Raw genomic sequence first — 26,732 nt, 5'->3', positions numbered from 1 at the left:
GGAGCAGGGGGTTGGACTGGATGATCGCTACAGGTCCCTTCCAACCTCAACCATGCTGTGATTCTGTGACTTGGGGAAAGCTAATAGGGACAGACTGGAGAAGGCCTGTTCCAAACCCAAGGTAAAACCAGAAAACACCAAGAGTTCACAATCAGCTTGGAAAAACGCTGCCCCTCTCACTTGTACTATAAAACTAAAAAGAGGTCCCATTTTACAGTGTAGGACTTCCCATAAAGTTAGGAACTTGAATAACTTGTTACTTTTGTATTAGATAGATAGATTTTTAAATACCTTTTCCAGCGCTTCTCTATCGACCAGCTCCTGCACAGCCAAAAGCTTGATGCTGTCAGAAAAATAAACACACCAGAAATAAAAAAGAATGAATCATTGCATTGCAAGCATTTCAGAAACACAAGCAGCAAAAAAAGAGCTTCGTGGATATTTTCTCACTTTGCAAAACATCTATAGATATGCAAATGCAAACCATGCTTAGAACATAAGCTACGGTGAGATAGCAAGTGTTACTTTTTTTTTTTTCCTTTGATATAGCTGTCCTCCACAGATCTTCTGCTTTCTGAGTAACAAGCGTGACCAAACTCACCTTTGGGAGAAACTGCTTTAATCATTATACTTATGTAACTTAGATTAACTCTGAAAGATCTTCTAATCCTCAAATATAGGGAAAGTACTAAATATTTCCATGCATGAGGTCATTTTTTCAGCCAGCTTTGTTCCTCAATACCAATTGATTTTCATCAGTATTTTGTCAGGCTCACAACAGTCATTCCTGAATGTTTACAACACTGTAGATGAGCTACACAGGCAGTTCCATCTCCAGGTGAGGAGGAACTTCTTCCCTGTGAGGGTGACAGAGCCCTGGCACAGGCTGCCCAGGGAGGCTGTGGAGTCTCCTTCTCTGGAGGTCTTCCAAACCTGCCTGGATGCCACCCTGTGCTCTGGGTGTCCCTGCTGGAGCAGGGGGGTTGGACTGGATGATCTCTAGAGGTCCCCTCCAACCTCAGCCATCCCGTGACTCTGTGATTCGTCTAGTTATTGGTATACACACAGAGCAAAGCCCAGTGCTCTTCCCACTAAGGCATTTCTGGGAAAGGTCTTGCTCTGTCCCCGCCAAACTGCATCTCTCCCAGGACAAGTAGGAACCTGAACAGAGATGCAAGTCTAACAATTTCCTAACCCTTCCCAGTTCAAAACAGGAATATAAGAGCATGTAAGGGGGAGGATCAATATCAGTCCCCCCTCTTTTGCTGTATGGGCAAGGGAAAGGAGAGGGGCACCTCAGTGCCATAGTTCCACATTGCTCTTTGCTCATGGAATAGGCAGGTATTGCAACTCACATTGCTGAGCTCCCTTACCCAGTCTTAAACCCCATCATTCAATATATTATCTCCGGACTCCCAAAGATAACTTCCTTTGCCCAGGGATGCACAAACATTTTTACTGCAGAAGAGGATCAAATGATGCCTATAAATACTGTTTAAATGACTCTGCCAGTCGCAGAGAGCCACAGCAAAGAGCCAGTACAGTCAGACACTCATGTTCARTACTGCAGGAGCAGCTCATGTGGAAGTGTCCACCAAAGGACATAATTTGCCACGCGCTACAAGAAGTTCTCCTTGCCTTCCCAAGCCTCAGAGCCATGCTGCATAATTCCYGAATGCCCCCTGACATCTCATGCATTAATTATGCATGTCCATCCTGTAAGAGAAGCTGGCGAGACGTAGCTTTGCCCATGTCCTTCCACTGCATTACAGTGCTCTCCATTAAGGCGATTCACAACCCAACCTCTAAGCACTAATGTGCTTTCACCTTAATGCACTTCTGATTTTCAGAGGTCTTCAGAGCATCATAAAAAGACTATACCCAGTGGATTATAAAGCAGTCTCAGGCCATACATTTCCAGCCCATACAGCCCACTGTTCTCCAGACGGAGCGGGCAGAGGCTGCATCAGCAAGGGCACAATTTCCAACACGATGCAGGTGAACATGCTCCAGGYGGCGAGGGCAGGAGAGACAGAGCCATGATCAAAGCCACCCACCTCTGGAGCCCGGGCGGGAGCCCCTGCTGCAGCACCCTTGGGAGGAGCACGGGACACGCAGGAGGGATGGATACTGGCACGTGAAGGCTCTCACCCCAGCTGGGCTCTGCAGAGAGGGCCACGAGGCCACGTGGCACCTCAGGAAAGGTGGCATTTGGCCATGCCCTTTCCCAAGGCAACGTGGCATTTACTCCTGATGCTGTTCTCCTTTCGAAGCCAACAGCTCCCTGAGACTTTTAGGGCACTTCACCACCAAAAGGTAAAGTGTATCAGTTAAGGCTGCTGCTGCTTTTACCAGTTGGCTGACTTATTTCTAGAACATTGGCTGGGGACTACCTGACCCTCAGTAGCTGCAGAGGAAACAGTGTAGATTGCCACAGCACACATCCTGCTGCCATTAGAGCTCAGCCTCTTATTGTACAAGCCCACCCTCATTCCCTACCACACTAYGAACCCCACAGGAATGCCTCCCCTGCCATGCTCTTGTTTCAAACTGAGCACACCGACTCAGACCAGAATGAGTTTATTTTCTCCCCTTTCATTTTCATGGATGCTGAACTCTTGCTCGGAGGTGAAGAACCTCTACAAAATGTTTATGTTCTGCATGAACAGGTCCAGTAGCAAGTCTAAATTCAACAACGCTATATAATTTGCAAGAAGGAGATCTTTTTTTTTGTGGTCTGTTTATTTGATACTCAATAAGAAAAGGATTTCCCTCTCCTACTCTAGACTTAACACAAATGAGGGCTTTCCCAATAGCCTCTTGCTTTGYGCCCAGCTGGTACCTGGTACTTGTTCTGTGTCAAAAGGAACTGGCAGATGCAAATGTTAGTCTCCAGGCAGCCAGCCATAAGACGTTTCATTCCTTGAAGCACTATCAATAATGCTGTCTTTGCTCATTAGGTTCAAATTCACTGCTCAGAACATTGCTCTTTATAGCCAGACATTCACTGTTTTGTTTGTTGGTTGGTTTGGTTTCTTTTTTATAGGAATTCCAAGCAAATACGGGCTACTTTATGTAATGTCAGCTTAGAAATGCAGCTTATTCCATGGCTGTTTGGGCATTTAACATTTAAATGTTAACTTTGGGCATTTAACATTTAAAGGGGGCAGCGAGACTACACGCACAGAGAGCAAGGGTGCCTCTCCATAGGCTGTTTGTAGCTTACGTGTTAGCTAAGGGGCTAGCACAGAAGAGAGGGGACCAGAGCTACTTAGTAGCTGAGAGGGAGGGAAAAAACAACCCCCTGATAAAGCTGAAAACCCAGAGCACTGAAGCCTGAGCTCCTGGTATCTCTACAATACTATGTTTATGTAGCCTGTTGTCCTTTACTTTATCCTCCCCGGAGCATGTGAACAAAGTTATGGAAAAGCATTTGCTTAAGAATCCTTGTGGTTATGGCGGGACCCGCTCTCCTTCATGAGTATTAAAGCACAGATCTGTTCTGCAGGCAGCTAGGCCTGCACGGAGGAAAATGCCCTGGTTATGTCTGAAACGACGCTAAAAACACTTATTGACTCGCCTACTTCCTTGGTGCCTTCGAGCAAAGCTCCTGGAATCAGCACCCTTGCACGCCGAGCACACTCGAGGCAGCTCCCTGCTAATTCCCCTCTACTTTAATGCGTGTGGTGAGGATGAGGACGAACCCTCCCACAGCAATGACAACAGGCAGACGTGGAGGGCGGTCAGGGAAGGCCCTGATGCAGGGAGCGCTCCCTCCAAGGGAATCCCTTGGGATGTGCACGTCAGCCCCAGCGCTGGGCGGGAGCCACGGAGCTCCTCTCCGGGTAGCCTGACCGTCCTTCCCAGAAATCCGCTTTGGGGCAGGCAGAACCGGCTCCCTCGCTCTGATCCTAAGCCCCCCAYGGCAGGAATATTTAAAGGCTTCTTGGTTTCTTTTTGCACGACAACTTGCTGCTGGGGCAGACTGACTTTCTCCAGAGACTTCAGGTTTTGTCTGTTAGTCAGCACTGCAGCCCACCTAAGGTCAGTAACASACAGAGCTGCCCTTTGACTGGATCTCTGTGAGCTTTCCGACCCCTTCCTAAGCGGTACCACATCACACCCCATCCACAATCACGGACATCATCATAAATAGCCCATGCAAAAGGCACTCGACCACAAGCARCCAGTTCTTTTAAGCATTACTAAAACATTCCCTCCTCCTTCCCTTGGGGCCCCACAAATTTTTCCCTTCTGCTCATGAGATAAAATTCCATAACCACGTTACGGCCCATGGTGAAATTTTAAGGCTGACTTACGTACCCAAGAGCAACTTCTAGCTGTTTATAATGGAAGTGTCTGGTGAGACACTTATGTRGRGGTTAATTAACATGAGAAAAGAAGGGACGAAGACCCCTTGGGTCTGTGCCAAATCCGCATGCTCAAGTGCATTTGCTCGAAGCCGAACGCTGAGGCCGCTTTCTCAGCCCTACGCAGACGGGCATCATCAGTTCCACTCTGAGACACGCGTGAAATCCTGCAAAGTTTTGGAGGGGCAGGAAAAAGGAAAACAAAACACAAAGGCACCAGCTGGCYGGGAGCGGCACAGCCCCCTTTCAGAGCGTGGGACTCCCGGTTTCCCTCCGAGCTGGCCAGGCGGCGCCGCGAGTGACGTAAGGATGGTGTTAAGGATAGTGACAAGGATGGCACTAAGGATGGCATTAAGGCTGCTGGAACCCAGGCGGGAGCTGATGGAGTAACCCGAGCGGCCGGGAYGGGAGCCCGCGGCGCCCCAGCGCCGGCCAGCAGCTCCACAAGCGGCACAGCAACGTGGTCTGCAAGATTCCCGGGAAAAATCTATCTAAAACAAGCAGAAGTTAGCCTGAAACAGGGCAGCGAGGTTTGCTTCACGGGGAGAAGAAAAGCATATTGTGGTTTATTTAAAGCTACTCCTTGCAGTTTCTTGGTTGGGGTGAAGGCAGCTGTTCTTCAGGGCCTCCTCATCCCCGCTGTGCCCACATGGAGGGTTAAACACACGGAGCACATCGAGGCTCCGCAGCTGGGAACTGAACCAGGACTAAATGGAAGCGCAGGGAAGCTGAGATCCATCAAGCAAATTGCTGGTGCAGCACAGGCTGGACAAGCACAGTTCCCTCGATGTTTGCATTCRTGGATCACATTGTATTATGTGAGTGGCTGGAGTATTTGTTATGGAGAGTAAGGAAACTGTAATGGATCTATGAGGGGGGGGAAGCATGAATTATGGATGGCTATTACGTTAAAGGAGGAAACAGTAACATTACCCRAGCTAATAGGCAGGAGGCAAATGAAAGAGTCCCTTCTTTCTTTCTGTTTCTGTGGTTCGCGCTCCCTCAGCCCTCTCCCGCTTCCAGCGCAGGCAGGACACGCAGCTCCCTCCTTGCACTGCTCTTTCTTACACCTGGGCCTAAGCCAAGAGGACCTCCATTTGGCAAGGCCTAGGAAATGGGGAGCTGACTTGTGCTTAACTGAGGCCGTGGCACCTGCAAGGGAGTCTGGCACGCTCACAAAATGAGCCAAACACAACAGGCACCAGTGCCTCGTGGATGAGACCTGAGGTCTTCTTCTGACCCCCTTGCAAGCGTGTCCCAAGAGGTCGATATTGATGCTCCTCTGCCTACGGATACTCAGGCCAGTGCCTATTACAGGGAGAGCAAGGAGTTGCTCCAGATGCATTCGTGCCAGGGCAGGATGGCCAGTTCATGATCCGAGCTACCAAAGGAAAGCCCATGTGCCCAGAGCCCATCCCTGTTTCTGACGATAACAAAGGTGGGGTCAGCAGACACAGCGTGGCTCCCAGTGCGGGAACGGTGCACAGGAAAGACGGGATCTAAGGGAGATCTAAAGGCAAGGGAGTGCTAGTGTTCAGGGCACAACTCAGAGGGGAGCTGCTCCAAACTGCCTGGCACTCCGTTATTAACCAGCACTGGCTGCTGTGCTCAGAGGGCACTGGGTAACTCCTGGGCTCTTCTATCAGAGAGGAACGACCGCAGCAAAGAAATGTCACATTCACCCCCTTCTCTGCACGCAGGATCACATCTCAGGAAAACTCGCTTCCTTCTTCAGACGCCAGAGCAGGAGCGTGGACAGCCCTCACCCGCTTCCCCTTGCACAAGGCCTCCCTTTCTCAAGATGGCCCTCAGCCTCCTCGCCACAGGGAGCTGCGGCCGGAGCGGGCGCACGGAGGGGTGGCTGCRTGTGCAAGCTCCCCTGCTGCTGCTGCTGGCCCCGCTCCGTGTGGGATGCGGAGCCCCGATGCCACCAGCCCCACGCTAACCCTGGAATCGCTTTGCTACAGGCTGGGCCAGTCTTTCTTCAGCCTCCTCTCCTCCTCCTCCTCCTCCTCTCCCTCTCCGTGCGATGCCAGGACAAGGGCAGCTGCTACAGGAGTCGGAGCCGTGGCCGGGTGCCTCGGAGCTGCGGGAGCTGCCGGCAGCGGGGGCCGGCGGCACCGCACTTGTCCCAGYGGGAGCAGGGCTGACTCCCGGCTGCGCGGGGATCGCACACGTGGATCAGGAGCGCCACTCTGTCCTAACTCCTTATTCGCTGACTTAAAAATATTTTCAATAGACTGTATGATAGGCTATTCAGCTTAAAATAACCCCCACATTCCCACATGCATTAGATCAAAGCACTGGGAGCTTAAGATCGCTAGCAATAGAATGATTATAGGGTAGAAGCCAAATGAATAAAGAGCAAGCAAACACATATATGACATGCTCCTGAATTCAGCAAGCTTGTCGACCTACATCTCCTAATGGGGGGATCCTGAGACTACGGGTTAAACTTYCACTTGAAACTCCGGGATGGGCAATCCAGGGAGCAAGTGTCTCTCATTGCTTCCCCCGGCAGCTTCGCAGATTGTTCTTGTGCCAGAGTTCCCCACACAGCAACTCAGCCCGCACAAAAGGACACTGCTGCAAGAGGATGATGATGATGACAGTTATATTTACTCCCCGCAAAATACCCCAAATTTATTTCAATTCTTTTTTTTTTTTTCCAACCCACTTCTCAGAGGAACCACCTTGTCGGGGGATAAGCTTTTAGATTTGTTTGTACCGTGACAAAAGACATTTCCCTATATCAAAAAGCACTGACTCTATGTAGCAAGCAGTATCAGTGTCTCCCTTCCAAGTGATTCACCCCAGRCAGGCCCAGTGGTTTTGCACCTAGTGCAAACACCCTGCCTARGGCTCCCGGGGTGCAGCAGGATGCAGCTCGCAGAGGGGGTTGCGCTTGCAGCAGCCTTTGGCTCTTCTGAGTCATTTAAACTGGACACCGGCAAGTGATTTAACTGGAGCTTAATTATTAAAATCTGTCCAACAAGTGAAGAGCGCAAGATTTAGCAGAAAAGAAGCAGAAGCTCATAAAAATCAAAGGTGACTTAAGAGCTTCCAAATATAGGCATTATATCACATTGCAAGCGGTCTCTGGCATTTGGCTCTTTTTCTGGGTTTTCTGAATCATTCCCTGCTTGGATAGTGCTTCATAGCTGCAGAACTGGCATCTTTTCCAATCCAATCCTGCCCTGCTGCAGCAACGGAAAAACTGACTTTTCCTTAATTAAATCAAATTGGCATGTTTGGGAAAGGACACTACACTATCATTCTGCCATGAAGAACAAAACTATTAATAAAATTACGGCGAGGCTGAGAGAAAAAGCAATTAATGGGAAGCCTATTTGAAGAATTTACTTTTGCGCCCTTGCAAAATTAAATTTAAACTTGGGAAGCAATAAAAGGTGAATTAAAATSATCTGCTGCTCTTATTTCCAAAGGTATGTGAACCGAATGCCTTAAATGCCCAGCTTCAAACTCCTGCTGCCCCCTTTTTCACTCTCAGAAGCTTAATGCAGTGTTACCTTGTCACACATGCCTGTCCTCATCTCAGAGAAAGGGGTTTATCATTTAAAACCTTACAAAAGAATTTACTGGAAACCAGTACATTTTATTACCTAGGGACCCAAGAGCAATGGCACAGTTTGGTTGGCAGTTTGGCTCCTACCGTCGAGGCTGGCCGGGCTCCAACACAATTCCATGTTTATTGACAGGACTTTATGCCAAAGCAGAATTACTTAAGTGGGGGCAAAGGCCAAACGGAGGGCTCGGGGCGGAAGGGCATGCACAGGAGGTGCTCAGAGAGACGCCTCCAAATTGCAGAGGAGAGGCTTTGCAACAGGGCAGAGAAGCAGGAGAGAAGCCAGGACCAGCCCCTTTGTCAAGTGACCTTTACTGCTTTTTCAGGAGCAGCTAATGTTGTCTTACCTGGAAACCTTCCTCCGCTTCCAAATCTTTTCCCCCCTCCAAAATGTGTAGGTTACAGGGGAAGCCATTTTAGCTGCTTGAGTCACTTTAAGGAAAAGAACAGTCTGATAGGGGATCAAGAAACCATAAGGGTGCTCATTTAGGAGGTGGATATGCCTGAACACCACAAAACGATCATTACTGCTTGTTAGCACTAGCATCCAGCAGGAATTTAAAGAAATATATATATATATATGCACACATATATATAAATTGTAGTATTTCTCAGTCTTGGTTAACTTGATCGCTCCTGCTTTCAGTTACCAACCACCCAGGACACAGATCTAACCAGGGTCTCATGGAGAACTCCTGTCCGATTCGGCTAAGGCAGGGGAATATGGATCTGATTCAGACTGCCTCCCGGAGCTCCGGCTAACAGAGCCTGAGCGCAGAACCTGACACGTTCAMGTACAAACCCACGCGGGGCCCGAGCTGCACATCCTGCCCTGATGCTCCTCGGCTCCCGGCAGCGACACGTCTGCCATATGCGGGCAGAAGGAGAAAGAAAAGGTTCTGCCAAGTTGATGAAGCCTCGTTACCATTGGAAAAGGATCTGCAGGGCAGCTCGACGGAGGCTCCTGACAAAATACCCCCAAAATACCACACAGGTTTCTAGTGCAGACCTAGCCTAGTATTATTAAGTTTCCACTTGGACAGGGCTTAGGGTGTCAGTCAGCACATCTCTGTGTTGCACAGCAAACAAGAATGGTGGCAGGCTCAGCTGCTAAATCAGGTACCACACGCTGGGCTGCTCCCCATGCAAGATCTATACCGTACGATGAAGAAAGGATGCTACAGACAGCAGCATTCCTCAGCCTGTCACTTGGCTCCCCCGCTTTGCAGAAGCATCGACAGACACAGACTCCTGAAACTGAGGTCAGTTGCACATTGCGAAGTGTGAAGTAAAGAAATACAAAACTGTCAAAAAAAAAAAAAAAAAAAAAAAGCAGGACAGAGTGAGCAGAGGTGCCAGGAACTTGCCAGTAAATAAGAAACTCTCGCCTTTCGCATACATCCAAGTTTTCCACTTTGAGAAATGCCACTGCAGACAAATAATATGAGCCACAACTGATTTCTTTGCACAGAGGCTACAGGCTTAGTTCGCCAGCAATGCAAACAGCGCTCTAGTCAGAAAACAAATATCAGACTTGGTCAGTATTTCGCTGAACATGCCTTGCCTGCTCCTCCTGCTGTAACGCCTGCAGGAAGCACAAATCAAATATGAAACCAAGATGCCACGTGGGCGCGAGAAGCCCAAAGTTTTCTTTCCAAAACTTGACCAGCCTACCAGCTTCATCTAMCAGATCCCATAAAACTGCATTAGTCAGTGCAGGGAATTTAGCTTATGGGGCGCTCGGAGTGCCATCTGTAACATTAATCCCAGCAGTAAACTGGATGGTCTTGCTGTCAATCCAGCTGTTTCACTGGAACAACAGCTTTGAAGTGTGATAGGGGTCACATGAAACCGAAGCCTCAAGTTTGCCAAAAGTCACAACCTTGCATAGCCTTTGCTCTCAGCACCAGAATAACACTCAAAGGTTTCGGTTTAGACCTTCAGAGGATGCATCACATATCTGTAACTCTAATCCCGCGGAGAATGCGACCCTTCCTCCATGCTCCAGGTCGGGAAAACTGGCTGACTCGGCACTCCCCCAGCCAACTGCTATCTCAGGAGCAGCTCTCCACCCTGGCAGAACTTTCTAGCCGAGCTGTGCTGAGCAGAAGGGAGGACTGCTCAGAAATAAAGTCTGCAGCAGAAATTCGCAGACTGAAGCAGGGCAGACCTGGGCTCATTTCCGAGAGCTTTGTCATTCACTTTTTTTTCCTACTGCCCAGTTTTTTCTACTCCCATCCGTGGTACAGAGCAGAAATCCCCGGGATGCGGGTCTGTCACCAGGCCGGCTATGGCTGCACGTAGCTGAGTCTGGAAAACTTCAGGCTGATCTGACTGGGGAGATGGGTCAACTAATGCACAATTTCATCCGAAAATATCCCACGCCGAGAGGACAGAGCGAGATAGCAGAAGGGCCAAGCAGCATCACTTGCCCTTCTGCCCCTCATCCTACATAACTGGATGTTGTCACTGCCACTGGTGGCTCCCCAGCCCTCTGGGCTGCGAATTGCTTCCAAGATTAAAAATGTTTTCCGTGGAAGCTTGTGCACCCTTGTGAAGCTTTTGACTGAAAATACTAAAGAGGGGATGTCTCATGCACCCTGAAAGCACAGCAGTGTGAGTCATGTTTCAGGAACAGGCGACACAAACCTTTAGCTGATCTTCTGCTTAGCTCTGAACCGGTATGATAGTTTGTGGCATGGATTTATTAACATGCAATGTTAAAAATTCTCTTGAAGCAGGCACAGCTGAGGCTCTTCCCTCATTCTCATATATCCTTAGAAATACCACAGCCAACTTATTTCACATTCACTTATCGCAGCAGTCCTTTTTTGTTCTTGCATCTTACCACTTTGAAAACTGAATGCACCTCAGTTAAGGAACGTCACTAAAAAGATTTATTTCTTTCTTCTACAGCAAGATAGCGAGGAAATTTTTAACTTGTGGAATATTTGTACAGGGAAGGATAAATTTCAGAAGTGGGACCACGATCAGATTAGGTCGATAGCAATGACGGCGACTCTCCCCTCAGCTTCAAAGAGCGCCATGGACGCTCCTGCGCCTTGAGGCCGACGGCCGGGACCGCGCGCCCTTCCCGCGACGGTTTGTGCCGAGTCAATGGCACCAGTCACCATTTCCCCACCTCCATGACAAACACAAGGGCCGCGCTCGTCCCGGCAATAAACGGCGTAGGCGCCCGGCGGTGTCAGGCTCCGAGCGATCCGSGGCGATAAGCCGTGGCGCCGAGGCGGGAGCAGCGCCGCCCACGGGAGCGGCTGGCAGGACCGCCCGGCAACGCGGGGGACACGAGGCCGCCCAAGGCGGGAACACAGAATCACAGGAGGGCTGAGTTTGGAAGGGACCTCTAGAGATGACCTAGTCCAACCCCCTGCTCCAGCAGGGACACCCAGAGCACGGGGCACAGGGCGSCATCCAGGCGGGTTTGGAAAAGCTCCAGAGAAGGAGACTCCACAGCTTCCCTGGGCAGCCTGTTCCACTGGTCTGTCACCCTCACCGGGAGGAAGTTCCTCCTCACATGGAGATGGAACTGCCTGTGTTTCAGCTTGTACCCACTACCCCTTGTCCTGTCACTGGCCACCACTGAGAAGAGCCTGGCCCYTTCCTCCCTACATTCCCCCTTCATATGTTGATCAGATCCCCTCTCAGCCTTCTCCAAGCTAAACAGGCCCAGCTCACTCAGTCTCTCCTCGCACAAGAGACGCTCCATCCCCCTAATGTCCCTCTTGTCCTTGGGAGTAGTCCAGCACTGCCCCCAATACTCCAGGAGCGGCCTCCCCAGAGCTGAGGAGAGGGGCAGGATCCCTTCCCTCACCCTGCTGGCAACATCCTCCTGGTGCAGCCAGGCTGCCCACGCAGCCGCTGCCCGAGGCGGGAACACGAGGCTGCCCACACCTGAGGCAGGAACAAGAGGCCACCCGCGCTGCCGGTGCCAGGAGCGCAGCCCTGCCCAGGACTCCCACCCGCATGGAGCAGGCACACGGGCAGGCGGGATGCATGGGAAGGAGGGGGAATCACACCCCCGTCAAAGGGGTCACCTCACCACTGGGATGGAGACTCCAACACTGGTGCCTTCAAGGTAGCACCAACCCAGACTGACCTGGCTCAGCTCAGGGTGCTGAAGCAGAGCAACAAACACCTCGAGGGGTTATTTGGCTCCTAAGTGATGCTGGAAACGCTGTGGAGACCTAAAGTCACTCATCTACCACTCATCTACCTGGGTGGTAGGGAAATAAATTAATAAAGTCAATCACTCTAAAGCCTACAGTGTCCTTACTGGTGCTCAGAAACAAGGCATACGGAAAACTTGAAGTTTCCTTTGGAGACCTAACTATCGTTGCTCTTTGCTTTACAAAATACTTCTTGTAGAAGTAGGTTTATTGTTGTATAGGTTTGGGTAACATCCAGTATAAGGGTGAGCAGAGCCGGGTCAGAAGCCCACAGAAGCCACTGGAAATGTCTCCCTCTCAGCAAGACTCCTTCAAGCAGCAGCAATTTTAGGCTGCCTCTTTGCTCCAAGTGTGTCAAATAAATCCCCAAACATTGAATAACTGCAGCCTACTCTTCAAAGGTCACACTCCAGTTATAAATAGATAAATACGTAACTAAAAATCTTCACAAAAACCCAGCACCTGRGGAATCAGGCTGGCTGGGAGGAGGGAAGGGACATTCATTTCATCAGATAGCACAGACGCCTGTGAATTGCTGCAGGGCAGCCAACACAAGCAGTGCGCCAACTCAATACACAGGTATATACCCAGTTACTACTGAAAGATTTATAAAAATGACCATTACAGATATTCAGCAGGTAGGTGTCTACAGGGGAATTTTCATCAACCGGTTTTTGAAGATGGTTCAGGCTCTAAAGCAAGGAGAAAATGTCCTGTCTGCTTTACCTGGAGTGTAATAAGGGATGAAAAGCACAACTGCCCCACGTCAGCTCTGCCACCAAAGGYTTTCTCTTAGTCAATACAGCTGAAYTTAAAACCAAAACCAAAAATCCCTCTAATTTTAAAAGCTTGGAAGAAAGGAGTGAAAAACAAAAATCTTTTTCTAGCCTTTCAACATACCATAAAAGAAAAAAAGGTTTTATTAAATAAAAGACCTGTCATCTTCCTCTTTGCACTACTCCTGCTGCATATTGCAAATATTTAACGTGCTTTGCCTTTGAGCGGATTTAGCCTGCCGTGAACTCTGGGCACAGTGAACTTGCTGAACTGAAGTAACCCTGGGCAGGCACGGATCCAGCCAGACATCTTAGGGGTTACTAGGATTCATGTTTAAAGAAGAGAAACACTGTCTCTCTCTCTCTAATAAAAATAAAAATTGCCAAAGGCAGATGTCTCAGCAGGCTTAAATTCAGAAGGATATTACGTGGTGGAGATTGCATGGTCACAGGGTTTAATAAGAGGAAGTTCTCTTATCTCCTTTGGTTAGGCAAAAGGAGGAAAAGAAAAACAGCAAACACACACACACGTCTCTTCAGCTTTACAGAGAAGAGACAAAAATAGCTCCCACCACACTACCTCTACGTTAGAATAAGCAAGAGAGGGGAAAAAGGAGAAAAAAGGCAAAAAAAAAAGCCTGACGTTATGCAAGTAGTAGCGYAAGAAAGGTTAATAGAGTTTACTGGGCTTCTAAAGAGAGATCACTGCAGCATTTTTCCACAGCCTGTTTGCATTAAACCCATTAATTTCACAAACCGAGCCCTTCCAAAAAAGCTCTAGGCTGTACACTGGGAACGCCCAGATTTCCAGCTTTAGACCCTGGAAGGCCATAAGGAGGCTCTTGGGGCTGCTTTTGTGACCAGAAACAACAAAACCTCCTTGAGGACCAGTCTAGGGAGATGCTGCTTGGAGAACGTATGCAGATAACTGTGCTCTTTTGGGTGTTCTGTGACYCTTCAGGAATTTAAACGTTATTCCAGCGGCAATGCTGCTGAGGCACAGATGCAATCCTGCCCTCCCCCGAAGCCTCAAGGAATTCCCGCCACGTCAGGGGGTCCCAAAAAAGGCCAAGTGCCGGTGGTCACAAGCAGGGGGTTCTGCACTGACAGCAAAAAGCCGAGGGCCAGATTGCAGCCTGACATCTTATTCCGAAGCAGGTTGCTGCAAAGCACCTCCATCCCCAGGGAAAGAGGCAAAAATCAAGGAAGAGGAGCCCTGACGGAGCGGCAGGATGAGGGAAGCTCCCGCTTGCCTGCCAGCCTGTCCCGGGGCAGTGTCCCTCATCCAAGCACATGTGCGCTGCCCGGGAAAGCAGCACATGTGGGGCGGGAAGGCTACCAAGGGGAGAGGCTGCCGCTGTCCCTTCCTTCAGGGGCAACACGAGGGTGAGATGAGACAGCTCACAAGGAAAAGCACAACGGGCAAGCACTAAGGGTGGGCTGCCCATAAAAGCTGGGTGAAACCTCTTGGAAAGCAGGGTTTCACATGTGCCCTTTCCTCTTGCAAGAGGAGAGCAAGGCACAGGCCAGGCAGGAAGCTTTACTTCCKGAACGAAGCACGAGTCAAGGGCCAGGGTGAATGTGGGGAATGAGCAATGGGGACAGGCAGAGGRATCCGGGCTCCACACGAGCGCTCGGCTCACACCAGCCCCACTGAAGCTGCTGTCCCCATGCATGCCGTGGATACCTACTGGAGTCCACGGTGTCCAGCCCCTAGTGAAGGAGCAGGCGGAGGGGACGCTCCTCATCCCAGGAGGGCTCCGGAGCTCCTCTCCCGCGGAGCGTCGCCTCGACTCCTGATGCCCTAGCTCAACACAGGAAGAGCCACGCTGATTGATCCAGGATAAATTCCCTTTTCCTCCCGCGTTTGTTTGGTCTCSTGAAGGCCGAGCGTTGCAAGAACTGCACCAGCTGATCCGAGCTGCACCTTCGCTCCGGTGTTGGGTGGGTGGATCTCATGGCCACTGTCCCATAAATATGGAGTGTCATTTCCCTGTGCTGGAAGTCAGGAAGCCTGCAGCAATCTACACTTGTGCAGGCCACGGAGGACACAAACGGAGCAGCTCCAGGCGCCGTCCCGGCGAGCTCAGCCTCCTTGCTGGGWCAGGCAAGAGCCACGGGCTCACGGCACCGTCCCGGCACAGCACTGCCCTGGCTCCCAGCTGGCTCCCAACGGGGTTGTGCCATTCCCATGAACCGCTGCTCCCGCTTGGGCACCACAGCAGCAGCACAACATGCTAGCCTCCCTAGAAACCATATTCTGCCGGGGGAAGGGACCGAGGGGAACAATGTCAGAGTGTCTTCGGGGAGCTGGAAGCCATCCCGGCTTTGGGCTGCACAATGACACGCAGGATGGGGATCTGAAAGCTGCCGAGCGGAGCAGCTCCGCTGCGTGCCAGGCGCGGGGCCGCCGGCCTGGCCTTCACAGCGCAGGGCCCTCCAAGGAGGGCAGTGCCCTGCACACACAGCGGCCCGCGAAGGCAACGGAGCGGGCCYGAGCTCAGCTTTTCTCCTGGCATTTAGAGCCCATCGTGTCGCCCTGATTCTCACTCGTATTTAGGTCAGGGGCTTCGATGTGACTCCGCTGGAGATAGAAACACAGGGCTGAGAAAAGCCTGCCCAGCCAGACCCAGAGCGCTCCAGATATTAAACTGAGGTGCAATTATGTTTTAGAGGAGAACAAGAGGAGGCTGTAGCCTTTTAGGAGCTGCGCCRTGCCCTGCACCGCAGTGCAACGGTACAGCTGGCGCAGCTGCCCCCGCTGTGCAGAGAGCTCTGCCGTGGAGAGGAGAGCTCTTAGCAAACCTCGGGCCTGACACGCAACACAGAATTGCCTGGAAGCTGTAAAGATGCTCCYTGCAAATTCCCAGCTATCCTGGACGCTGTGAAGATGCTCCCTGCAGCTTCCCGGCCGTCCTGCCAGCCGCAGCGGTGCCGCGTCTGCCTGGGCTCCGCTGCAGCCGTGCTGCGCTCCTCCACACACCGACCTGCTGATCCACACACACAAACACAGGTAAGGACACAGCAAAGACCGCCACAGAGACACCCRGGCCTATATGCACATAGGGCACATCCTATATGCTGGATAGATATGCTGGATACAGTGCTGGATAGATATGAAGCTGCATATAGGCACACCTACAAGCACAGTGGACCCAATGCACACAGGGCCCTGGTGATTCTTCTCAACCTGCAGCCCTACRAAGCACATGAAGCAGAAATTACAGCCCCTTCACAGCACTGTTTTCATTCCCATTTCTTGGCTGTTCCGGGGATAACGCAATCTCCGCTCCGTGGAAAGCACTCCAGATCATTTAGGGTGTGTGATTCGTGCAGGTTTTACGAGCATGACTGCCTGCTAATGTTGAGCCAGGAGAGTATTCTGTAAAAGCAATTGGACTAATGGTTTAATAGCAGGGGACAATAGCACACTAGGAAAATACCATGCACATCATCTCATCCACAAGAAGAAATAACAGTTTGGAAAACGGCATGTAAAAACAGGGCATCAAGGAAAAGGAAACATGCAGAAGTGATCGACTAGACACAGCATTCAAGAGGATACAAGCAGAGAATAACCAAGCTGTACAAAAATGTCGCGTGAAACAGTATTTTTCCAAAATCTTTTTCCCTGCTGGTGGCAGGTGKCAATAAAAGGAGGAAAGTTTCAATGACTCTAGTTTTACTCTGTCCATTCAGGACCTCACTGGAAGTCTTCATGAGAGCGAGGCCCAGCCCCACTCCCTTGGAGGCCAGCTACTTTTATGGGGGCAGCAAAGGAGGGACCAGCCTGGTCTCTCCGATAGGAGAAGTCAAAGTGCTGTCAGTGGTTGGGCCATGGCCCACTGCGCTGCCCAAGGAGRCTCGGGATGAGCCTCTTCCCTCCCATTCCCACTCCCCATCTAGGCAGGGAAGCCAGAGCCTCCGTCGGTATAAAGAGGCACGGCCCAAGCCAGAGCAGACAAAAGTTGATACCATCTAGGAAAGACCTCCCAGGCCTAGCAGGATCCCTGGAGAAGGGCACGGCATATACTCAGAGAAGAGTTAAGGGAAAAAAAAAAAATCCCTGGGTTTAGTCTTGCTTGGAAGCAAAGGGGGTTTAGCTGCCAACCTAGTGGGAGCAAGTTCAGGCACTGCTGCAGCCTCACAGAGGCCTGGCCTTGCCATGCATTTCAACAGGTTAGAAAATACTCCAAGCAGTGGAACCACTGCAGCCAAATGCAGTGAAAAAGCCCTCTCCTCCCCAAGCTCCACGACTGAAGTAAAGAAATCCATCTAGGCTCAGGGTGTGCACAGAAAGGCGCAGGGACAAAGGGAAAGAGAGTTTCACACGGAACAGGAGGAGGAACACACACCAAAGAAGTGAAAAGGGATGTATTGGCACAGGAGCGATTCCCATGCTTTACCCTGGCCTCTCCACAGACCCCAGGCTGCCTCCTCATCCTCCTCACCACAGCTCCGTGGCTCCCTGCTAACAGCAGGATCAAGCGCCAGCATTTCCAAGCTTCCAAATCCCTCACGGCAACATTTGTGTCACAGTTCCAGCAGCCAGAACAAGAGGGCCCGGCACTTCAGGAAGTCAACTCTGCATTTCTTCTGTGAGCTTTAAGGATATATAGGAACAAATCAAAAACATAAGAACATGTATCCTTTAGGCTCTCCTACAGCCTCTTCCGTTTGCAACAACGTGTGACAACCTCTGAACTTCCAGGGAAGCTGCCTCTTCAAGCAGATTTTGCCTGAAATAGGAGATATCTTAAAGGGGCTGATTATCAAAGTGCCTGGAAGAGSCTTTGTTGGAGGAGAAGGAAATGTTCCAGCACATCTCGGATGGGGAAGACAGCGTTAGGATGACTTTTGGAGAGAGGATCAGGCACGGTGAAAGGAAACTGAAGCCTTTGGCTTGGTAGGAAGGTGAGAAAYGGTACAAGTCAACCTTAATGGCCTGAAACTCGAGGCTCGATGGAAACTGCTTGCACTAATGGGAGCTGCTAAGGGTGCAGAGAGCAGGAACCAGGGCAGCCTGTTTAAAAGCCAAGGAAAGGCAGGGAAAAGACACACACTTCACTAGRACTGCAGAGAGATGAGGAAGCTTCTCTCCCAACCACTTCTGTGTTGGAAGATTATGCTCCAAAGGGTCCAAGATGGAGGTGATCCTGGATAARGGAATTTTCTTTCAACATATGGATAATCAACATGCAGCAACCTACACACTACGAGCCACCACCTTACATTCCATTGTCTTGGGTTGGATTTGGGCACACAGATGAGCAACTTAAAGATCTGCAATCATTCTTCCACACAGCTGCTAAAGGAAAACAACAAAAAAAATAGGAAACACTCACTCTTGGAGGTGGCTCTTGCTCGTGCATTAAAGCCTTTGCACTTTCCAGAGTTTATACTGTTGAGAACTCTGTGAGGGAACTGTCCATATATCCATTAAATCCATGATCTGCTTACCAAGGACTGTTCAAACCCTCAACTCCTCCTTTGACCTCCAAGCCACGATTTCCTTTTCTGTGGTACTGCTTTGCACATACTAAGTCAGAAATAATTAAAACAACAACCAACCAAGAGATATCTTTATCAGGAGATCCCTCTAAATCACACTGGCAATGCAGCCGAGCTGTGTGTCAGCAGCACGAGCCCGGCTTYCAGGTTCCAGTTCCAGTCCAGCTCCCAAATATCCCCCTGGATTCCCATCTCGGGCCTTTCCACCCAGCTCTGGCCTTCGGTTCTTGTGCTCCACAAAGCAGAGGAGCGATGCCACGCTGACCCTTGCTCCGTGGCAGGTTTTCCTGGAGGGAGGCCGGTGCAGAGGCCGGTTGGTGACGCTTGCCGCTCCGCTCAGATTGATTAGGAAATGCGTAGGTAAACACAGCTAGAGATAAGGGAGCAGCTGCATAAAGCAACAGCAGGAAGACACACGAGTAGATAGCCAGAAGCTGCACCACCATGACTGCCAAAATCACGGGTAAACCTGGGCTGGTCAGTATAAAGGTTGCAAGCGCTACCCGGGTACCTCCACGTTTCCCTGTCCCTTCACAGCACTTACTTGTCATGCCCACGAGCAGCTCCAGTGCTTGGCCCATGGTGGGGATCCCAGCAGAGCTGCCCAGGCCCCTTCCTGCTGCTGCACTGTGGGRCTGGGTGCTGGCCCCTGCCTTACCCCCCAGCTGCACCCATCCCCACAGGAAAACCCCTTCGGCTTCACCAAGGCGCTGGGGCACCCACAGTGTCCCCCATGGAAGCGCCACCCCTGCTCAAGACAGTGTCCCCACTGGAAAATTGCTGCCTTGGTTAAAGGCGACCCAAAGGAGACACATCTTCCCCAGGGAGGACCCTCCTCCTTGTGTCTTTCCAAATTCCTGCCTGCTTAAAGGGAGAACAGGGAAATGAGGCAGTCCTTTTACACCCTACAGCCTGTGGGTTTGATAGCAGCCCTGGGAACTCGCATGCAGAAAAGCACCAGCCCTGAGTATTTTATGATCAGTCTTGCCAGACCAGGCCAGAAGTGTTCGTGGCCTAACACCCAGAAACCCTACCTTGGTCACTATGACCAAGATAAACGTGACTGCAGTTGGTTTAAAAAAACACATACATAAAAAAAAAAAGCCACCAAAACAAACCAAGAAGGAAACAGGTTCTAAGCGAACCTCTGTTGTGCACACAACGTCGGGCAGCTCCCAGCTGAGCAGAAATCCCAGCACGGCTCCTGCCACCCCAAGCTCGGAGAGGTCCTGGACCGAGCACCACCACCGACCGCAGCCACGGCCCTTGGCACACAGGACAACAGAGAAGAGGAGGAAAAACGGACCTGCAACTACAGAGGAAGCCAAGGATGTTCTGAAAACAAAGCTTTACATCCATTTATACCGTACCCGGGAGGGGTTGGCACTTCTGCACTTGTTCAAMGAAGGAGGAAGGTGCTAATTTAGTGTGACGGATCCGGCAGCGGAAGCACGAGGGATTCCGGGCAGGGGACCTGCCGCAGCACCCCAAAGCAAAACCCTCCTTGGTCAGTTGGGCATTGGCAAATGCCCTGCAAAGCAGTTGAGTTGCAAACRGCTTGGATGGCTGTCCTAGCTACACCTATGCTACACAGCTAGGGAGATTCATCCGAGGCAAATACTAAAAAGAAGAGGAAAAAAATATATATACACACATATATATATATTTATATATATATAAGGTATATGTAAAAAAAAGGCAAGCACAAGGAGAAGGAAATTCTCCAAATCTCCTCATCACCTCCATCCATCCCCATAAATTAAGGCAGAAAACACTCCCAGCAACAGCTTTTCTTGTGGGTCTTGCCCCCGTAAGGGCAGCAGGGCATTACCCCACTTTTTCCCCTTACGAGAGGCTCAGGGCCTCAGGCAGGGATGGAGGAGAGCCTGGAGGGCAGCTCCGCAGGCTCCCTCTCCGCAGGCTGGGACACTGGAAGCAGTGGCGCTGCCTCAGCCCTGCGCTCCCGGGCTAATTAGCCCCGTTTGGAAAGAAGGTTAATGAGCTCGGCTGGAGCCCTGCAATGATCTTTTATTCAGGGTACTTCTGCATCTCCATCAGGCCAACTGTCTAGAAGGTGTCTGTGAAAGGGCCGGCTTTGCCCTGCAGGGACAGCTGCTTCAAAAAGACCACCAGCCCTAGAATAGTGTCTGTTACGAAATACGGCATAGGGGGGTGGGAATCACACAAATTTCTACGTTTAAAAAAAAAAATCAATATATAGGTCACGGGAGGCTGGCTGGTGGAATTATTCCAGTGCAGATGGAGCCTGTCTAGTAGCAGTAATCTCCCCAACCATTGTTAGCATACGTGACAATATATTCCCTAACGTGTTTTTCCRTGTGAATTAACCCTTCTTCTCTTCGGCCTGACGCCTGGAAGGGCTGCCCGCGCCGGGGGCTGTTAGGGTCTCCCTTGAATCGCCGGCCCAAGCTGCCCTCGGCGCCCTGCTGGGTATCGTGGGTCCCACTGCGAGCCCGAGATGAGGGAAAGGAAGGATCGAGGCAGAGTGGAAAGCACATTCCCGTTAAATGCCAGGGTAAGACGAGATATGCTACAGGTCACYCTCGCGCTAGCCAAGCACACAAGTGTCTTCACTCACACTGGGGTTATTTTCCAGGGAATCTGTACAGAGCACGAGCCCTCAGGCCAACAAAACCAAGTGTCCGGCGTGGAAAAATCTGGAAGCAGAAGGGAAAAGCTGCTGCGCTCCTCCTTCATTGCCAGCATGCACCCATTCTCGCCTCCGGCACAGTGCCAGTACGTGCGGCCACGGGCGGCGCGGGTCGGAACTGAGCCCGGCCCTCACTGTGATCCCTGCACACCCGGCTCCGGCTGGGAACCCTCATGGGAACGACTCCCTGGGATGTCACACACACAGAAGGAAATAAAAGGCTCAGGGCCCTAGCTCCGAGCAAGAAGGGAGGGTGCAGGTAGATGTGTGAAAACGGACTCGCTCTTGGATGTCCTCATTCCACGTGTCCGGAGATCAGGGTCAGCAGGGAAGCAGCCTCGCGTTGGGCTGCACAGGCACTGCTTTCCTCCAGCTAAGGACACCGAGTTACACTGGTGCCTTCTCAGACACTGCGGAATCCAGTTCCCATCTATCCAGGCATCCCAGTGTTTTGCTATGTCTCCTGGTTTCTTTCCTGGGAGGAACAAAGCAGCATCTTTTTCCTTGAAGATTGCTCGCTGCAGTTCCCCCTTTGGAGCCAAAGCCAGCAACCTGCCGGCCCCATCTGTGCTGCCACCTTCAGAGCTGCAAACGAACCAGAGAGACCTAGAGACCCTTCCTGCAGGATGCAATCCTASACACAGGCATATCCTCTGCTTTCTACAGTTGCATGGCACAAATTTTTGAGATGAGGCTGCAGCCTTGTGGCCTTTGCTAGCCATCCAGGGGCAGGCAGCAAGACATCGATTACAGCTTTGTTCATTAGCTTCAATTACCCAACCCCCTCTATACGGGCTGTGCAGAATACAGCAAACTCTGCAGAAGGAGTTTGGTGGCTCCAGTTTACCAGAATATCTGCAAAGGGGACCCAGCGACACCAAATAGAGCTGTAGAAGAGATCAGACAGGCTGAAACCATCCAACATCCAAGCAGTCCTTGTGTTCAAAAAAAAAGTCTTTTCACAAAGTGTGCATAAACAGGAGCTATAATCCAAAATTCCCTTTCCCCCCCTCCCAAGTTGCAGGATTTCCTAAACATTACATAAGTGGACGAGGGTGTATTTGTTCTCTTGCAGTTTAAGACCCATTAGCACAGACGGGCTGCTCAGCCAGGCCCCTTTCCTGATCTTTTATTGCGGGAGCGTTATTCTTGGCGGCGCTCCAGCGCACTATTAGTCGGGGAAGAACCAAACCGGCGCTCGAGGAGGCGACGCAGCCGCAGCCGCTCCCAGCCCTCCCGGCCGCCAGCACCGCGATCCCGGCGCGGCTCCGCCACGGAGCGAGGCCAGGAGCTGCCGCGCTGCCCGGGGCAGGGATGATGCTCCAGGGGAACTCGCCCAAGAGCGGAGAAGGTGACGCTGAGCGGAGACGTCGCACTGGTGCTTGTCTGTGGGGCTCAAAGCKTTTCATTTGCAACAGGGGTTAAGGCTTCGTTATGTGCACACCCTGAGCATGCGAGAGGGACGGCTTCTCTGCGAGAGGCTGCCTGAAGGCAGAGGCAAAGGGGAAGATCAGGGACCCGCCGCAAGGAGCCCCTCCATGTGCAATCACAGCGCTGCTCCGGGGAAAGCGAGCGCCAGCACCGCCGCCTCCCCAGCGGAGTCAAGCGTCCAACGGAGCCAAGCGTCCGAGCAGAGAGGAAATAAATAAATAAACAAAAAGTCCTCACAAAGTTGCTGGGCTACTGGCTGGGAAGAAAAAGTATTAAAAAAGTAATAATAGTAATAGCCCTTGGAAAGCCTCCCGCTCAGGACGTGTTGGGAAGCCCATTCCAGCCCTTGGTGCCCACGGGTGCCAGCAGAGCGGCTGGAGGAGAGACCCGTGGGCAGCTGCCCGCGGCCCCGCGCACGGAGTCTCCCTCGACGCATGCCCCTGGCGCATCCCCCCAGCCTAGCACTAGCACTGTCTGTGAGGATAAACCGTTGGGTTTTTTTCCTCCCTGCTTCATGCCTCACACATGGGTTTTTGGTTTTGTTTTTTTGTCATCACACTGCTGCATGGCCCCCTCGCCACCTAATTTATGCGCTGTGCTGTCAGCTCTCCAAACCACAGGCCGTCTCCTCAGATCCCTCCAGCCACAAGCCCAGCGGCACCTGCAGAGGGGACAGGACAATCCGCATCCGGAGAGGGAAGCCACCTCCAGCGAGCTGGGAAGGATCCCCAGGTTTGCCATTCCACACCTGCACAAGTGCCACAGGTTTGGGCAACTTCCCTCCACGTTAATCCCATTAGGTGTCACGCTCACCTCCATGTTCACCCCGTTAATCTCTTCTAAAATTACTCTCGTCCTGTGAATGAAAATACCTCATTCTTACAACCCAAGCCCTGTGACAAACATAGATGTCTGTAATATAAGAAAGAGGGCGAGGACCTTGCAGTATTCCATTATTTTCGTGCYGCAATGATGGATTTGGAAATAGCTTAGCAGCAGCAGTCATACTTACTGATTTWGCAAGCAGGGATACTAGAGCAATCAGAGCACATTCCCTTTGCGGCTCTTCTTAGGAGACCTTAGCGCTCTGGGGGATGAGCTTGGAGGATTTATTCCATTCTGGAGATTACTCCAACTAATGTGAAGTCTGACCTTCYGCTTTCCTGTAAGCGCTGGAACTGCTCTTGGCACTGCGGCTACCTGGGGCTGAAGGAAGGGACCTGCCTTTAGCACCCTCACCTGGAGAGGAACCTCAATGACTTTCCGCGTAGCCTTAAGTGCTGGAAAGCACCTGCATGGTGGTGCATTCCCTAGGGAAGAAGCCAAAGCTGGATTTCCCTAGCCGATTATCAGCTGAAGCTAATTTACCTGCGAGGAAGGGCTCGCAAGTCACTTCAGTCAGTTTGCAGGGCACCTGACCAGAGCAGGGAGGGAGGGGGCCCRTTCATCCCCCTCAGACACAAAAAGTCAGATTTTTTCTGACCTCAGCAAAGTCTGTTTTATAGCTGCAAAGCTCCACTGACTTCAGCAACACCAGCACAAGCAAGAGGAAATTCCTTTCCACATCTCCCTGCGGTGCTGAGTAGGACTTTTCCCTGTGCATACTTCTTCCCCTGCATTGTGTGGATCTCTCTTTTCCCACATTTACTTCCCCAGGAAACTTTTGTGGGCTCCCCTGCCAATGCCAGATACTCTCTCATCCCTCTCCAGCTCCTCACGTTACTGCTCAAGCACGGAGAGCAACTGCACCTCACACTCCCTCCGTGATTGACGGCACCCATTTGTGCAACACAAAGATGGAACAGGGAAAAGCACTGATATCCAGCTCGCCCAAAACTTAAAAGTTTCATCAAAGGGACTTTGCACAATGCAGCTGAGCAGATACTGGGCAAGTTGGAGAGAGATTAAGTTACCATGCAGAGAGAATAAACATTAATAAACCATTAGGGCCCTGCTGTGCGTACGCAGCAGCCAACCTGGGCTAATGCAGGCTTACTCTGTAAATCGCCTTATCCGCCAATCCTTTCTAATAGGGAGCCGGTGTGCTCCCTCCCCAGCCCTTTCTGTCGGAAGGCAGGAGCTGCGGTGCCTGGGACAGGGGCTGTTCCTGGAGCAGCAACATGAGGGAAGCAGCGCTGGAAGCRGAGAGGTCCCTGCCTGCCGGCACAGAGCTGCCGCCTGGCAGGCCTGCCTGCTGCTCGCTCCTTCTAATCCCTGTTGTTCAGCGGGATTTTACGGCACTGGGAAAGGACAAAACCCTTAGCGCTACCAAAGGTAACAGGGTGTCGGCGCTTGCCGAAATGCCCCGTTTTCAGGGGCCTGTGAGCCACCTATTCACATTAATTTCCAGCTGGAAGTTAGAAGACATGGAGAAGAGTTAGCTTCCCGATGCCATACRCAGAACAAAGTAGATCAGCCGGGACAGAGTGACCAGGCGGCCAGGAAAAGGCAGAAGTTATTCCAGAATCCTTACTGCACCCTTGCGTTCCCAGATATAGCGGAAAGTTGAGCAGCAAAGAGCTTCACAGCATTCCCAGCTCCATTGCACGGATGGAAGAAACCGGCTCTCCACTTCCCACCCCTCACACCCCCTTCCATTAACTAAGGGTCGYGCAGGCGCCGCACCAGCGGAGCCCGCTCGTGCCCACGAGCCCCACGGCAGCGGAGGCCGCCGCGGCGTGTCGGGAGTGCCGCTGTCCCCGGGGACGAGGGGAGCGTGGGCACCGGCGCGAGTGCCGAGACCAGGGGACACCCGAGGGGACGCACACGGCTGCCCGGGGAAGCAGCGGTGGGAGGTCTCGGCTTGAGGAGATGCAGCTGCGGCTTTGGCGCTGGGCGGCATTAGTGCAGGTCAGGACCCAGCCGGAGGAAACGCCGTGAGGAACGTGGTGTTCACRGAGCAATCCCTCTCCCACCGCGCAGCCGAGCTCCCGGCTGGCAAGATGTAGGCAAATTGTCCAAGGGGCGTGAGTAACAGCCAACCACCCCAGGGAGAAACTATGAGAATCAAATCCAGGAGTTCAGGCACGCGAGGTACCRGAATTATGACATGACTTTACCATGCTAAATCCTACGGGCAGCTAAGCCCCGTCACCAAGCCGAGGTCACGCACGGCCTCTTACCTGTTCTCCAGCAGYGTCATGCACACGACCTCCCGCACGCCGGGGTTGTTGGCCTTTTCCATGGAGCAGCTCTGCAGGTTCCAGGTGGCGATCCTCAGCACGGGCCGGCCGTCCCTCATCCCCCCGAACATCTCCACGGAGGGGCGAGTGGAGATGAGCTGCGTTGGGCCCCCCGGGGGGAAGTCCAAGTCCTCGCTCTGCAGGCTCAGGGACGTGGGGCTGGGGTGAGGCTTGGCCGTGAAGTTGAGGCCACCGTTGGTGTTCGTCGACGGCGGCCGGGAGCGCTCCGCAAAAATCTGATGCCTGATTTTGTCCAGAAAGGAGGAATTAATGCAGTTCATCCTCACCAGATCCTCGATGCTTTTGAAGGGGCCATGCTCCTTGCGGTAGTCCACAATGCTGTTGGCGATCTTCTCAGTGACGCCGCGGATGCTCATGAGCTGCGCCGGGGTGGCCGTGTTGATGTTGATCTTGGTGGTGGAGAGGTGGTGCTCGGAGGGGGGGTCCTTGCGCAGGGAGCTGGGCGAGTGCTGCGCCGAGCTGCCCTTGCTGCTCACGCAGATCTCGAACTTGACCTGCTCCAGCTTGGCGGCGCCCACGCCACTCACCAGCGCCAGGTCCTCCACCTTCTTGAAGCCGCCGATGTACTCCCGGTACTCCACAATGTTCTGGGCCACGGCGCGCGTGACGCCGGGCAGGGTCATGAGCTCCTCCTCGGTGGCCGTGTTGATGTTGAGGCGCTCCTGGTTGACGAGGATGTGGCTGAAGTTGCAGGCGGCGCTGAACTTGCGGCTGTGGCACAGGTCCGCAGGGTCCCGCGGGATGGAGCGGTGGCAGCCCAGGTTGCCCCCCATCTCACCTCACCTCACCGCAGGGCGACGGGCAGCGCCAGGGGCCGGCACCTCATTGGCGCCGGGGCGACCGCGGGGACCCTGCGGCGGGAGAGGGCAACGCGGTGAGACCGGCGAGGAGCACCCCGCGGGGGCGCCCGTCCTCGCCGCGCTCCTCCTCGGCGCCGGGCAGCGACAGCGGCCCCGCGCAGCGGCCGCCGCCTCCGGTGCCCGCTCCGCTCCGCTCC

The 26,732-nt window shown here is 52.3% G+C and overlaps 1 protein-coding gene across 1 annotated transcript in view; it reads right to left on the bottom strand.

Moving 5' to 3' along the window:
* The window catches only part of EEPD1 (endonuclease/exonuclease/phosphatase family domain containing 1), a 49,911-nt gene extending 23,399 nt beyond the window's left edge, over nt 1-26,512 (bottom strand). Inside the window, exons 1-2 of the mRNA XM_026052333.1 lie at nt 25,655-26,512; nt 292-343 (exon numbers count right to left, since the gene is read on the bottom strand). Of these exons, the coding sequence (XP_025908118.1) occupies nt 292-343; nt 25,655-26,508 (906 nt within the window). The 5' untranslated portion in view covers nt 26,509-26,512. The remainder of the gene's footprint in view (nt 1-291; nt 344-25,654) is intronic.
* Between the last annotated feature and the right edge of the window lie 220 nt (nt 26,513-26,732).

This window comes from Nothoprocta perdicaria, unplaced genomic scaffold (genome assembly GCF_003342845.1).
Source record: "Nothoprocta perdicaria isolate Ctin4 unplaced genomic scaffold, notPer1 scaffold_87, whole genome shotgun sequence".
NCBI classification, from domain to species: Eukaryota; Metazoa; Chordata; class Aves; order Tinamiformes; family Tinamidae; genus Nothoprocta; species Nothoprocta perdicaria.
The sequence above is the reverse complement of the archived record's forward strand: the minus strand, read 5'-3'. Positions and strand labels throughout refer to the sequence as shown.